The sequence below is a fragment of the Nanorana parkeri genome, unplaced genomic scaffold (assembly GCF_000935625.1).
Source record: "Nanorana parkeri isolate BGI_ZX_2015 unplaced genomic scaffold, ASM93562v1 scaffold975, whole genome shotgun sequence".
Classification (NCBI taxonomy): domain Eukaryota; kingdom Metazoa; phylum Chordata; class Amphibia; order Anura; family Dicroglossidae; genus Nanorana; species Nanorana parkeri.
The window spans coordinates 608,184-624,530 of NW_017307243.1; the positions used below are offsets into that span (position 1 = coordinate 608,184).

General features: G+C 41.3%; 1 protein-coding gene across 3 annotated transcripts in view; it reads left to right on the forward strand.

Annotated features, from left to right (window-relative positions):
- USP22 (ubiquitin specific peptidase 22) overlaps positions 1 to 16,347 on the forward strand; it is an 83,346-nt gene that overhangs the window by 59,032 nt on the left and 7,967 nt on the right. For all 3 annotated transcript variants that reach the window (XM_018566795.1, XM_018566796.1, XM_018566794.1), the window contains exons 7-10: positions 1,382 to 1,551; positions 3,802 to 3,949; positions 5,268 to 5,373; positions 10,399 to 10,557. In XM_018566795.1, coding sequence (XP_018422297.1) covers positions 1,382 to 1,551; positions 3,802 to 3,949; positions 5,268 to 5,373; positions 10,399 to 10,557 — 583 coding nt within the window. The remainder of the gene's footprint in view (positions 1 to 1,381; positions 1,552 to 3,801; positions 3,950 to 5,267; positions 5,374 to 10,398; positions 10,558 to 16,347) is intronic.

Here is a 16,347-nt window from a genome sequence, read left to right on the forward strand (position 1 = left end):
CCTTTTTAGTACCACTTTCATATTTGTGGATGGAGATACCTCCCCCCCGCCCCTTGATGTACATTGTAAGTGGTTACAATGTATTAAGACTGGTTAAATGGTCCAAAACCAACAATGCAGATACAATTTGATAACTTGGCATTTGTGTTGATGTAGTAATCACATCTGTCAAAGTTAGTGCACTTAATGTGCAGTTTGAACAATAAAGGATGGTTTTCTTTTAAAAGGAATAATTCTATTAAAAAAACAAAATACCAAACCAATTTTATTCTTTAGGAGTTTAATATGAAAAAACATTCAATGCTACCAAGCTATTATCGATTGCATGTTTATCATTGTGTGTGGCCAATCTAAAATGTGTCCACAGTTAGAAACTGCTTAGGAGTAACAAATGTTTGACTTATCACATCGAGAATTTGATTTCGTACCGCATCCATATACTTTAAATCCCTTGGATCTTTATGGAACCCTGAGGAGTTCACTGCCCTTCTATATGAGTTGTATAGACCTAAAAAAATCCAGCAGAGCATGCACAATAAAAGATGACCGAAAATAGGGAGCATGCACATTCTAATGAATAAACCACCTCTGGTGTGTACAATGCATCTGACAAAATGTTGCCTGTTCATGGCTAACAAATATCAGTTGTACTCTTCTAAAACTACCCTGTTCCTGGAAATTCCACATTTTCTGCATGTGTACGTATTGCAGAGACGCATGCAGGCAAGGAGAGGCACTCACTTTATTTATTGCCTTTGTACAAGGTCATTTGGATCTATTCTGTCCTGATTATTGCCGCTCTATGTGCAAGAAATAGTAAGTTAGTGTACCTTTTCCACTATACAGTGTTGCAGTGGAGGCTATTGTGGTAAAAAGTGGAGCAAGTGCATGTCCTCTGGTAGCTGTGTCCATTCCATAGCTTATGGTTTAATATATTGGTATTTAAAGTGACAAACTCAGGCGTTACATTTAAAAAAATGCATTCAAGTACCTTTAACTATTAACAATAATGTAGCCTTTTTGTGCATTACTGGGCTGTAGATCCTCAAATCATCTCTGAATTTGTGATGACACTGTCGTTCCTTGAATGTATTTTTAAGATTTAACTCCTGAGTTTAGTGTCACTTTAATTGAACCTAGTTGAGTGGGTTCTTCATGAATACCTATATTTAATTTTTTCTACCCCTTTTTTTCAGAGTTTTTTTTTTTTTTTATTATATGTATAAGACTACAAAGTTTGACTATATTCTAATTTTTGAGAGATGCTCTGCTTTATTTACTCTTCGGTATTCCCTTTTGATAATTTACTACTTCTACTGAACATAAGTATGACTATACTCTGTTCTTTAAGAGCAAGCAGTAATTTTATGTTTTTTCCTAGGTCTGCGAGGCCTAATCAATCTCGGGAATACATGTTTTATGAACTGTATCGTCCAGGCACTTACCCACACTCCCCTGCTACGAGACTTCTTCCTTTCTGATCGCCACAAATGTGAAATGCAAAGCCCCAACTCTTGCTTGGTTTGTGAAATGTCAACTCTTTTTCAAGAGGTAAGCTCATTATAGCAGAGTGCTGCCTCTATTTGAGTATTTAAGTTTTTGCTCTTTCCTGCCTCTTGTGGGCAAAGGAAACAGCCAATTCTAATTTTTCTAAGTTTCCCAGAGGTGTTGTAGGCAGTGCACAAGAAAAGAAAAAGATTAGACTTTTTAAATGATCTGCAACCATAGTGCCTGTGAAAGTTTTAATATAAACTAGTAGGATTTGTATCAAGTAAGTATTGCTAAAAACGAATTTTACTACTTCATTAAGGGGCACAGAGTAGAGTAACTTGGTTATGCTCCCACCTTCAGAAAAATTAGACACGGAAAACAAAGTTGTTGTACAGGCAGTGTAACCCCTATTACTCCTTGCTTCAGTTTTTCTCACTAGAATGGACGCCTTCTCCCTTCAGATCGAAGCAAACCACTTTTCTACATTTTCATCAAGATCATTTTTCTTTTGAGTCTCCAGCTGCTGCAGACCTGGAAGAGCTTACTTTGTAGCTTTGTGGTTCAACTGATCCATGGCCCAGCCACAGGCTGTATCTGGACCCCACTGCGGGGAGGGTGCAGGGCCTGTAATGTGTCCTTTGGACACTGGGCTGTGCTTGAGGTGCTCTTCAGACTAGAGCCACTAAGAATGTTTGATGCTAATTCTCTTTATTCCTTGACGTATGAACGTGCCCTGAGGTGTTTTGTCTTCTGCTCTCGCTCACACTGATAGAACTCTAGCCTCTACCAGCACTGTTCCAGTCTAGAATCCTTCAGAGCTCCATAGACCACCAAGACATTTCCTGTGCACCTGTTTCTGAGAAGATGTTTTGTACCTCCAAATGCGTTTCGGTTCTGTACCCATTTGAGGAAGACTTTGTTAAAAAGTGCTCAGTCCCTTCTGTTGATCTGTTTTCCCATCTTTACAAAGAAACTACCATCCCAGTTGACGATGCATCTGTCTTTAAGGACTTTGCTGACAAGTGGCTGGAGGCCTTCTCTAAACCCTGTTCCCTAGCAGATCCTGCGTTGCATCTGTTTTAGAGGTGACCTTGATCTGTCAAGCCCTGACTGACCGGTATAATCTATTGGAAGGTATATATTGTCTCCATGGCAGTTGGTCATAGTTTTTAGAACTCATGCCCTCAGCATGGAGCTACAGCATTGATGGTTTTTGGTAATCTCGCCTCCATTTCCCATATGAGTCTCCTGTTGGTAAACATGAGGAGGACACTTTGGCTAAAGTACTGGACTATGAAGCCTGCATCTAAAAAGTGCCTCGTCAAAGATGCCACAGGTGACAAGAGTACTCGTCTTCCTCAGCCAAAGAAGTTGAAGGCTCACTCCTCGCTGGAGGGCAAGAACAGTCATTTTTGGTTACTCCATAGCCTCAAACTCTACAACAAAACCCAACTCTGGCTCCAAGTCTCCCAAACCCACATCCAAGTTATCATCCGCATGAGGGTGCACTCCTACTTTCCAAAATGGAGGGGGCAGCTGTTATCCTTTCTGGGCACCCTGCTTCTTAGATGCTTGGGTGTAAAAGGCGGTTTCCAGGCATTACAAGTTAGTCGCTCCCACCACCCTCCACGGTTCATCCCTTGCCAACACACAGCTTAACAGATTTCCATACAGCCCTAGTGGGATGTTATTGCTCCAACACACACCTGCGGTGAAATGGTTTCATTGATTCTACTCCCAACCAGTTTACAAGCTGTAACGAGGCATCCACCCCATCTTGGATCTGAAGACAGTTAATGTCTTCTTTCAGGCCCAAAAGTTCTCCATGGACATCCTGCATGGGTATTTAATTTTTTTGTGGCGCATTTAATAAAGCTTTTATGATAAGTTGTACTTTTTTAGGTTCAGTGGTCTGCATGTACATTAAGAATTGATTTGCAATTCGCTATATCCTTCCATGTTAGGATCTGGAGGGAATTATTGGCATATGCTATAAAAGTTTAGTTGTTATGGAGAAGTACAATATATGTAGGCATGTTTAATTTCAACCTACCCAATTGTAGAAGTACATTTCCTAATTGCTGTTATTTCTGTGTTTTCTCTTTTAAGTATGAAAAAGTCTACTTAAGAAGAACCCACAAGAGTTTATCCAATTAAATATTATAGTCTAGGCTTATTAAAATATTTTTATCTTCGACTGTAGTAGCTGTGTTATTGCTCAGGTTTGAAAACATTAATTTTTAAGTCCTGAATACTGTGTTTTTATTGTATTCTTTAGGTTGTTGTTTTTTTTTCTCCCCACTGTTTTAGTTCTACTCTGGGCATCGATCTCCACACATTCCATATAGGCTACTGCACCTTGTATGGACACATGCACGGCATTTAGCAGGGTACGAGCAACAGGATGCACATGAGTTTCTAATTGCTGCATTAGATGTACTACACAGACATTGCAAAGGTAAGCGTATTCTCTGAACTTTATGTTGGTCTACATTGGTTTTTCAAAATGTGGCTTGTTTTCATTTGTTTCAACAAAAAAAAAGTGGTGACACACCCGAGGTTGGCAGGGGGTTGAACTGGGGGGGTTGTGTCGTCGTTGGCCTCGGCTCACATGAAGTAGTTTGATGCTGGAAGTCATTCAACTGAGAAGAGGATGATGCTGAGGGAAGTGGAGAAAGTTGAGTATTGCTTTTAAGACTTTTTGTTGGTGTTTGTTTTGCCTAATCATACAGTTGCTAGACATTGCTAGTGTCCTTAAAGTGTATTCCACTTTTGCAGCCAAATTGAGAGCACCTATTTTTTTTATTAGTAACATGTTCCCATTCACACAGCATACACTAAACCAATTTCCTCTGTCGAAGACTGCCGCAACTCTTTCCCAATTGACAGCATAGGAATGTAAAGTATGATAGGAAAGCTTATTCAATTAGGAATATAAAACTGTATCCAACTCGGGACCCTCCGAGGTGTGCAGACAAATATGTTCAAAGCATGCGAGTGGTTGTTTTGGATCTCTCCTTCTGGCCAATGATGAGATCCAATGATGAAGTTTAAGATATCGAAACCACTCCACTTCAGATGGCCATTTACGTTCCTTGATATAGTTCCATGTGGCCATATCTGAAGTACATAAGTGATATACAATGTTAAAACTATCTATCCACCATCGCAAGGTAGAGGGATCAGTATAACCTGGTTTTGTGAAAATAAAGGGAGGAGCGGTAGATGTGGGGACCGCAGGCCTTCAGAGTATTTATGGGAGTGCCACATTTTTTGTGAAAGCTGCATAAGGGGGCTGAAGGTTTTGGGTATATCACACAAAGGTAGTCATGGTAACGCTGGCAATGGTACGTGTGCATTTTTACGAAGTCCAGAGCGGGGCATTCCGCTGCTGATTGATATCCAACGAAAGCTGGGATGCTTTAGTAAAGCCATATGTTTGGTAAGCTTATACCTCCATCTTTTTTATGTTTAGAGTGAAACCCTAGCTTTTAAAGGGTGCCAAGAAGAAGGCAACCTGGCTTAGCTTTTCAACTTAATATTGACTCCTTTATCTCCAACCTGCTGATTGAATAGTGAATCGGTGTTATCACATTTAGGTGTTCATTGTCTAGTGAACAGGTGATTCAGGAATCTCTAAAGCAGAAACGGAAAATAATGGCTATACAGTATAACTTTGCAGAATTAATACAGATAGAATAAAGTATGTAAAAAAACCAAAAACAATTATGCTATTTTAAGTATTCACCTTGTTTTCATTTTGTTTGTTTTTTCAGGTGATGACAATGGAAAGAAGGCCAACAATCCGAACCACTGTAATTGTATCATAGACCAAATATTCACAGGAGGCCTCCAATCTGATGTAACCTGTCAAGTGTGCCAGTAAGTCATCTCGCTCTTCAGGGACTAAAATGAATATTTCAAAAATACACTGGCAAATATGTTTTGCTCATACTTTGTAAAATGTTTATGTATGGAAGCTACCCAGATTAAATTAATTTATTTTTATCATTTTTTTTAATTCGTTTTGATAGCTTAGAGGATTGAAACTCCAAAACTGTACCACTTGGACAGTCCTTTTCTGTTGTAGGTAGGAGAGTTTCTTTTTCTTACCTGGGAGTATTTGCAGCTTTTCTTCTGTTTTTAAATGTAGTATATGCAGTTATTCCTCACTAGCCTGTATTCATTCTTATTTGTTTTGAACGAGGTGTGGTTGTTGCTTTTTTTTTTTTCTCCCCAACATAATTTATTTTCACAGGTCTTTTAATCTTTGTATGTTTTATACTAATGTCTTAGCATTGACATGCATTTAGGTCATTTTGATCTCTTTAGGTTAAAGCCAAAATTCAGCTTTAGGTTTCATGAGCCCAAGGAAAACATGCGGTTACTTTGTTACATGTGCCTTGTTAATTAGAGCTCTTAGACTAGTTTTGTCTAAGCAAACTACTGGCCAGAAATGTCATACATTCTTAAAGTGTATTTCCACTTTTTCAGCCAAATAGGGATAGTACCTGCTTCAAAAGTATTACATGTTCTCATTCACATAGTATAAAAAAAAAAAATTGTGGTTACACGTTCTTTGGGCTAACTCAAGGACTCTAAAATCCTGCTTAGTTCTTACTGTCTGGGGGGTTGGGGTAGTTGTTTCAAATACCAAACCTGTCTATATTGTGCTGACAGATGTTTAAAAAGTCAGTCCTTTATCCGCTTATAGGTAGTATTCTAACTAGGTATGCACCGATACTAGTTTAGTTATCGGTGCCGATTTCGAGTATTTGGGAAAGTACTCGTACTCGCCCAAATGCTCCGATGCCTAGCACGAGTACTTCCAGAAGCCGGGCAGCGCGTCATTACACGCTGAAAGAGAGCATGGAGCCGGCCTCCCGGCCAATCGGAGCAGGGCGTCGCATCATTACACGGCGCCCGGCTTCCTGATTGGCCGGCCAGACTGCTCCGGCTGGGTACCGGACGAAGGCCGTGTTCTCGCTGGAAAGGCCCCGGGGGTGACGGGCTGCACATACTAAGGTAAGAGGGGACTTTCTTGTTAATCGGGAAGCCGGTTGGCGACTCTTTACACGCTTCCCGGCTAATCAGGAAGCCAGGTGGCGAGTCATTACACGCCACCTGGCTTCCTGAATGGGACTTCCGTTACTTGGTAATTGGTATCGGCGAATGCCGGAAAAAAATTATCGGTACTCGTACTTTGTACCAAAATACCGGTATCGGTGCATCTCTAATTCTAACCATTAGGTTAAATTACAGAAAACGATGGCCAAGTGTGCTGTGCTCCAAATCCAGGAGCACAATTCTTTAAATGAATCCATTATCCATTGCTGCATAAGATGTATAGACTTAAAAGAGTGGCCAAGTGTTACAAGGCCAGTAGCAGGCCATTAAAGGGGATTTTTTTTAAATGCTGTGTACTTGTATAAGTGAAACAGTAGAAGTAGTAAAAAAAAAAGACTGTCTACTATATTGTGACTATGTATAATTTTACTTTACATTTCACTATATTGCACACCAGTTTTTGTTTTTTTCTTTTTTACTTCCACCGCTCAAATCTTGCTCCTGTGATGGACTACAATCTCAATACAAACTAGTAGTCCATCACTGAAGCCATTTTTTAAAACCCATTTTATTTTTTATCCGATTAATCGGCTAACTAATTGATTTTGAAAATAATCGTTAGCTGCAGCTCTACTTGCTAGTTTTTAAAACACTCCCTGCAGTAGTGTGGAACACCCCAAGTGCTCTTGGTAGCCTATCAAATTTTTTGTAAGTGTCTGCTTTACACGTTGATCATCATGGCCTCAGGGCTTGTTCACACAATGTCTAGAACAGTTTGTTCCCAGACCAAAAAAACATTCCAAAGTATCCCTATAGTATTTATGGGCTCTGTTCACACCAGCGAGTCCGATCCGTTTAGGACAAAAAAAAAAACTGCTGCTCTCATTTCTCAATGCATGCAAAGACTGGACTGCACCTGAGAACCAATTTTGAGCTAAAGGGGAAAAAAACCAGCAAAAACTCACTGCATTTGCAGATCTGGTCTGGTGATGGTGTGAACATAGCCTAAAGATACACTTGAGAAATCTAAACTCACAAAAACAGGCAAATGCCTTGTATATGCATACCAGACACAGCAAGAGATACTGGAAGTGGCTCCATCAATTTATTAGCAAGAACACATACACTATGTAGTACACTATGTAGAAACTACAGCATTTTAACTGAATGTAAAGGATTCCACGGTAGAACTAATGTTTAGGTTTCTGTCAAAAATGGCATTTAGTATGATGGCCAAACCTAAATTTCTTTCTTGACCCTTGTGGGACACAGGAAGTCTTTTTTAACCTTCAGTTTATTATACCACTTCCAGAAAGATTGGACACAGGCAAGCAGTCCTGCTGTTTGGGGTGCCCCCAGCTCATATTCTGCAAACTGCCCCGAGGCTGCATGCAGAGCACCGACTGTGCCAATTTTGTACCCTTAAATCCTGTTATTCTCTACCCTTAGACTGTTCCATTCTTGAGGCCATCTTTGGTTTCCATCTGGTGTGGCTGCATGATCTGCTCTTTCGGCTGAGGTTTTAACCACAGTCATGTAAGACTTGGAGTCCACAAAAACTGGGTGATTTGAGTCAAATGATATAGGCCACAACTGCACTCAAGTTCCCTCTCCTGCAGATTCTTTATAAGATGTGCCTGTGGCCTCAGCTGCATCAGACCCTGCGGCTGGAGAAACTGATTCCCTCCAGTCCTAGATTGATGAGGGTTACCCCGGAAAAAATTACTAAAATTTACTGCTGTTCCCAATTAAAATCACAGTTTCTGCTCAGCGTGCGCCTCATTGAAACCAGTCTGAGCTGTTTCCACCCCCTAAACATTTATTAGTCTTGTGCACAAAATTCTCACCAAATGGATACAAGTGGTCTATTCCCACTGTGGACCCAGCAGTGTCCCACCTGAACAAGGTGTCACTATTCCGGTAGAGGACTTCTATGGGGCTTGACCACCTCTGTCTTCCTGCTGGAAGACCAGTCCTATCCATAGTGATTTACAATACAGGTACAGACAGGAGAGGGAGATGTCTGCCACAAGATGTAACTACACAACAGAAGTCCGGCCCATTGGAACACTTGAGTATGCATCTGTGCAGGGGGGAGGGGTCAGTAACATGATCTTAAAGGGCTAAAAGGATAATTGCACTTAAAGTACACCTGTCTTTTAAGACCCTAACCAGTAAGCTGTTGGAAGCCCTTTCTAAAGTACTGTTCTTTCCTGCGGTTCCTGCCCTTCATCTGATCCCAGCTTTTAACCTTACTTTATTTGAAGGGATTTTGGCCAGTCAAACACGGTTGATGGTTCTTACTGCTGCTGTACTTAATCCCTCAGCCCCCCACAGTTCAGCACCTAACCAAAGGACAATGAGTGGAATTTATTAAAACTAGAGAAGGCAATAGAGCAGTTGCTTACGGCAACTAATCGGCATCCACCTTTTATTTTCAAACCTAAACTGAAGAGAGACGCCACTGCTATTCACCACTGCCACCTAGTGGCCATCAGTGAGACTAAATCGGACCATTTTAGCATGCGGCAACGGATTAGTTCATGTGCAGTTTAACACCACTGTTTTCCTGGCATAAAAAAAGTAAATGGTGTTTTTGTTAATTCTGAGGCATCAATCTCCTAAATAAATATATTGGGGATAAAGTTCCTAGAAATGAAAGCTGTGATCGATGTCCAAGCATATTTGAAAGAAGGGTCTGAAGTCTATACCGTATGTAACGTATCACCTGCTGCCTTTTTGCATTTAAATGAATGGATAGGGGCGAAATAGTCTCTACAAAACTATCTTAATTGAATTGGCCTGTCCTTTTGCAGATATAATGGTCCTAAAGTATGAGTCAGAAAATTCTTCCCATCCCTGTTTTGAGATGTTGGAAATATCTTAATTCAGCTGATCTGTAAGTTTAGCCAGCCTGAAAGGAACGTACAGCAGTCTCAATACACAGCCACGGTAAGGGAAGCATTAGGGAAAGCAAGGATCTATTTAATAGTTGAACATTTACAACTTTTTTCTTTATCAATTAAAAAATATATATTTTTAAACGTGAACACATTTTAAGAGAATAAATAGACTCAGAACTCCATATTTCCATAGTTCTTACAAAGCAGTGACTGCAAGACAACTAGCATTTTCACGAAAGCTAAGCAGTAACAGCCACCATATTTCTCTTGTCAGGTTTACTTTAATCTTCTTGCTTTTGAACTTCCAAGTATGCAGCTTTTTTTGAACATTCGGTGTTTAACATGTGATTGCTCCGAGTACCTTGGATAAATGTGACCCAGTAGGAAAAAAAATTTGGTTTACACAAATGGGTATTGATAAAATGACTCTCCTCTTTAAGAGAACTATGGGGTAACCTTTTTATCCCATACTTCTCTTTAGGGTCAGGGTAGGACATATATTAACCTCCTCCCGTGACCCAAAGTATATTGCGAGCTATATACTGAGAGCACTGCAAACCGGGACTGATCCCGACAATACTATCGAGATCCACTCAACTGGCAGATTGACAGCTGAGTGGATCAGAGAGGGAAGGGGGCGCTCTCTGCAGGGAGATGATCTGGAAGTGAGCAAGCAACTGTATAAGTTCGCTCACTTCCCGATCAAAAGAGCCGACGTGACAGTTTCAATGTCACACATCGGCTCTAATTATGAGGAGGAGTGTAAATCGCTCACCTCATAGTTCTCCTTTTTGAGGAAAAAATATTTCTGCTATGTGCTTTTTAAAGATTGCAAAAACACAAACGGTGGATCAAGCTATGGAGTTTTGTAAGGGTTCATGCAGATATTTTCTTGCATAAAAGTGTATGAATTAATACGGTCTTTTTTTCCTTCTAGTGGGGTTTCAACAACAATAGACCCGTTCTGGGACATCAGCTTGGATCTACCAGGTTCTTCAAGCCCATTTTGGCCGCTGAGCCCTGGTGGTGACAGTGGTGTGGTGAATGGGGAAAGTCATGTGTCAGGAACGACAACCTTAACAGACTGCCTGCGAAGGTAACAAAAACACATGGCCATAATCTGTGTGTACATCTTAGACAACTCGTTTTTTCCAAAGTAAATATTTTTGTTTGTAGTCATTGGCTTATGGGAAAGCTCCCTTGTAGTTAATGTTGTGCTCATTTTACACAGGTTGGCTTAATTTCAAATATCAAAATTGTATTACATTTCAAATATGTTGCCGCCTTTTAATTCAGAGGTTCTTTTGTATGTAATGTTTCTTGACTGTACATCACAGGGCACAGGGAGTTATTTCTGAAACCAATGGGTTATGCAGCTACCTTCAGGTGGTTGGACACTGGCAAATTCAAGCCCTGTATAACCCCTCCCACTTCATTACCTAAGAATAGTAACAAAATCTGGGGCAAGCTTGGACACCTTCTCTCTGCTATGAAAGGCACATTCTTTTCTGCATTCTTTTTATCTTCAAGATCAACTACAGCTACTGAAAGTTCCAGGCAGATGCAGCAACTGTTTTTAGCTGGTGACACAGAGGCAGGATACTTCACAACTCCTAAGCCTCCTTGAAGGTCCCAAAGGCTTCTATTTGGCTGCTTTTCAAGAACACCTGCTGGTCACAACTTTTTGCAGTCAAGCATGCTCACCTCACACTGACTATATCACCACCTCTGGGAGCACCTCTCCTTACCATTATAGCAAAGATGCTCAACTACAGGGATAGGGATACAGTTATATGCCTTACTAGGGACAAAGGCCTTATCCTATTCTGTGACCCCAAGAACGCAATCTTCCTGATTATTCTCAGCTGAATTCCAGTGGCAGTGTGCAAAATACCTGGAGTCCAAGAGACGACTGTGAATCCTACATAGACACTAAACTTGGGTGTTAAATCTTCGAAATGCATTGAAGTACATTAACTATATTAATACACCTGTACTTTTTTTTTTTTTTTGTGCATTACTCGGCTGTAGATCCTCAAAACATCTCTGGATTTGTGCTCACTGTCCTTCTCCATGGACTACAATCTCACGTTTTTAGGTTTCAAATTTATATTGAGATTGTTGTCCATCTTGGGAGTCCCCTTGCAGCGATGGCTACTTTAAAACACACACCATGGGGAACAAAAGTAGCCCCCCTCCAGGAGGAAGGACAGTGTCGGCACCAATTCTGAGATGATTTGAAGATCTACAGCCGAGTGATGCACAAATATGGTATGTTTTTTAGTGAAGATATTTGAATGCATTTGGTTTAGTGTCCCTTTAATACTCCATGCAGTATCTAATTAGTCTACAAACTGTTGATCGCAATCACTCCTTTACCTACCCAGGAGGTTTTTGCTTGGACCAAAGAGACACTGGGGACCCCGATTGAGGTTGACCCCATGATTACCCTTGCCACCCTTCCCCTGTGAGTTTATTATTTTTCTACTCCTATACTCTTGTTCTGTCTTCTACGACTGAGCTGCAATTGCATTCCTATACATGGCTCCTCAAATTCTTACTTGACACAAATGTATGTGACCTACAGTAATCTCCTGAAACTTTGCTTAAAAACGTATCAACCGATCCATGACCTAAAAATAGAAATAATTGCTAATGACCTTTTTGGCCTTCACATCAGGCAGACTGCTAATGTTCCCCATGCCCAGCATCCCTTAGCCCTTCGTCATACCCACATTCCAGCAGAACAAATTAACTTTCTCTCACGCTACTCCTGCAACAGCTGCTCCACCAAATGTTCATGCTATAACATCACACACTTCCATCATTCAACCCACATGTCGGTACCTGCATCCTGTTCGGCCAAAAATGTTTTCCCTAGCTAAAGTTATAATCTCACACTTAAGTTTGGTTCTTGTTTTATACTCTGATGTGGCACTTTTGTATTAAACCCTGCAATATTGGCATATTATGATTTGTGATATATCCTTTAGAGCAGTGGTTCTCAACCTGTGTAACCTCAGGACCCACATTTGTCCTTGATCATTAAGTCGCAACCCAAGTCGCACTGCAATGGAACGCACAGCAGTGTGGGCTGCCGTGCTATAACGGAGCTCCACCCATACGTGCATTGCTTGTGCAGCTCCCATGCACTCCCTGTAGAGGAGCCGGGAGCCAAAATGTGACATCACTCCAGTCCAGACACCTCCTATAGGAAATGCGAGGGAGCTAGAAGCATTGAACGTATGGATGGAGCTACTTTGCGGCCATACCCCCAGCCCACCCCACTTCAAGTTAACACTCTGAGACAGGCAGCATACTTTGAATGGCTGCTCAGTGTAAGAATGGACAGTGCTGTGCTAGAGTGAAAGGCTGGAGAGTCTTTCACCTAGAAAAGTGGAAGGCATGCGGCGACCCACTGAACACGCGGTCGCGACCCACTTTTGGGTCACGGCCCACCAGTTGAGAACCAAGGCTTTAGAGACTGTTGCTCTATTCAATGGGAAAACCAATATCACGATTGACAAAAGGACCAGCATGGCAGGTACATATTCATGCTTATTCTCTCCTACTCATATGTTATCTTCGCTATTATGTCGTCGTCCCCCTTATAATCCTGTGGTGATCCACGAGGGTCTCTCCTTTATGGCACAATTCCCTACAGTACTGGCTATATGGATCGGCAACTTCAACACGTACAATGACACCCCTCACTAGATGTGTTATACTGTGTGGGAGGGCCTCCACAACACCACGGTCACTGGTCAATACACAGTTACTTCAGCAACCTATATTCCACAACCCTGGACTGCTCAGATTCTGATTTTACTAGTTTTCTTGAATGTACTATGCTTCTACAGCTGTCAGCTGAGTTGAAAGACACACCTTCAACACAGGTTATTTCTGATTCCCCAGGCTCAACATAATAATGGCACCAGGAGGATTGTGACCTTTTATTGCCGCTAAGGCATTAGATTCCGTTAAGTGGTGCTTTGTGTTGCAATGTCTCCATAATTATGTGTTTAGCCCTAACTCTATGAAGTGGTTACAATTACTGTATCATGCTCCTGTTGCCAGAGTATCAGCCAATGGGAGGACATCGTAGCCTTTCCCCCTTTCCAGGGTTATGAGGCAGGGATGCACTCTAACTCCATTGCTATATACTCTGGTTGTGGACCCACTGGCAATCTCCATTTGCACCAGTGCTGCGGCACACCATTGCAAATGGGAAATTTCACCGAAAAGCTTGGGCTCTGTGCAGATTATCTTTTAGTGTATTTGAAGGATGTGGGTCCATCCCTACAGGCTGTTTTACATGTCATTGAACAATTTGACTGGTTCTCAAGTTTAAAACTTAGTTTGGACAAATATCAAATCCTACCAATAGACCATCTTCCTACGCAGACCAAGCTTCCATACCTGTAGTCCGAGCCATTTCCATGAAGAACTTAGAAATTCAACTTTAACCATTAGTGACTTCATCCTGCTAAATACTGAACCTCTTATTACACTTATTAAAAATAGATGTCAAATTTGGACTAAACATTCATTAGGGGTTATGGGCAAAGTAAGGTTAGTAAAAATGATTCTAATTACAAAAATGTTCTTTGTACTATGGCATTCCCCTGCCCCTGAGATGCTTTAAAACGATAGACTCCCTTCTCAAGCTCTTCGTCTGGGGTAACAGGCATAAACTTAAAGGGTCCATACTTAAGAACTCATATTCCTTAGGCACTTCCAGACTTTGATATTGCACTCAAGTTGTCTCACCTATACCACATAGTTAATTCTGAGAGAGCACACTTTAATACTTTAATCAGCATGCAGTTAGGGTTCAGGGCAGCTCCCAAACAAAACAGGCCTTGGGGAGCTGTGTTTGCTGGTGCCAATGAGATTATTTGCAAACTTTCCCCTATCTGGATGATTTGAGTGAGCACAAGCACCAGTGCCTCTTAAATGTGTTATTTTGACAATTGGGGTTCAGGGATCAGCAGCTTCTCTGCATGGTACTATGTGATATAAAGGTTGCACTATACCCCCTGGGTACTGATAACTATATGTACCAATACCTTGTTTTTTGCCTATAGGATCTATCCCCCAAAAAACTGCATCTATCCTCTATGAATGTTGGCAGAAGACTAGGTCAGATTTCTGCCTTGCCAGTTCCCCCCCAGAGACCATGTGTCTCCCGCTTCTTGTGAAGGCCTTTATTTCCTATGATGCTGTTCACTTGCCATCCATTCTATGAAATGTGTTTCTGACTTGTTGGCCTTGACTTGTAAAAGAGCCTTTTCTGGCTATCTACAAGGATAACTTTGTACTGACACCTAAGGCCTCCTTTCCTCCTATGGTGGTCCTTGCCTTCCACCTTTTAAACAGGTTATTGTTTTACCATCCTTGTACCTGCACCTAAACATCTTGAATACATTTTTCTCCCCAGTTTAGACCTGGTTCAAGCTGTTCAAGTTTACCTCTGTGCTACAGCTTTCATAAGCAATTCCGACTCATTAATGAAGGTCCCTGCACCGGGCATCTGGCATCTCGTTCCAATATTGCTAGCTGGATTAGCTGAACTATCACTCATGCTTGTGGACTAAAGGGTAAAGTTCCCTCTGTTTCCAGTCAAGGCACACTCTCCTAGGAGCCTTAGTGTATCTTGGGCTTTTTAGCATCAGCCTTCAGTACGGCAATTCTGTAAGTGCCTGCTGATCCTCTGGTCATACTTTTACCAAGTCCGTTTTTTAGAGTACATCATAAGACTTAGGACCCCTCCTTCTGTTTTCTGTGATCCCCCTCTTGTTCAGCCTGCTACAACATTGAGGCAGGCTGAGAGTGGAGGAGTTATACAGGACTGTCCCTACAAATCTGATTTGCCAGTGTCTGATCACCTGAAGGCATCTGCAGAACACATTGGTTCCAGAACTAACCACCTGTTTTCTGTGATGTACTCCAAGAAACTTAATGCACAGGTAAGATTAAGTATTTTTTTTTCTCTTAACAGAACCAATCTGGAACTGTTGCAGTAAATTGGTACAGCATTAATGTTTACCGATTTGATGAGTTTTGTGAAGAAAACATAGAAAACCGGTGCACAGATCTTAGTGCAGTGTAAAGTGACTATTTATTAAGGTTAAAAGTAATGCACTTACAGGTTATTAAAAAACATCTCGCCTGTCACACATCAGATGAAAGTCTCATCTCAGCTACTGGTCCAAGATTGCTATCAGGATATGGCGAGAGCAGGGTCCAGTTCAGTCCAGAAAGATTCCAGGACGCCTGTGCTGGAAGACACAGGTCTGATCCAGTGGCTGGTTCTCCTCAAAGTAGGGTCACAGCTGCTGAGTACTCCTGGGTCGTCGGTTGTTGCCAGGCAATGCGTTTTCAGAGGTTCACCTCCTTTGTCAAGCCTCATCAATCTATAGTCCATAAACAATCGATCTAGTTGCGCAAGTTGATGACTTCTGTTTTAGATGAGTTTTGTGTTCCAGTACTGTTTTTGTAGTGTTAGTTCTCTCCCCTCGGAGTGGAAAATTCAGTTAGACTCCCTTGGAGGCTGATTTGCCTTAGCCCGGGGCTGCTTGATATTGTGTCCAACCTCCTGGAGATGAAAGAACTGTCAATTGGCAAAGTCTTTGGTTTTATTATATGTAATTCTGCCAACACCTTTGCTAATGTGAAAGTTTTTTGAGTATCTGTTGACAATGAGCTTAAGTAATGAGGGAGAATGCAAGCATATAAAAATCAAGTGCTCCTAAGCGTTCAGGCTATGCTTTAATTTTGCAAGGAACTTAGAAAACTGAAGGTTGTATTCTTGCCTTTTCTATTCAATAGAAGGTATTTTGTGAATGTAAATTAAAGGCTTCATTAAAATGCTTACAGAAGTAAC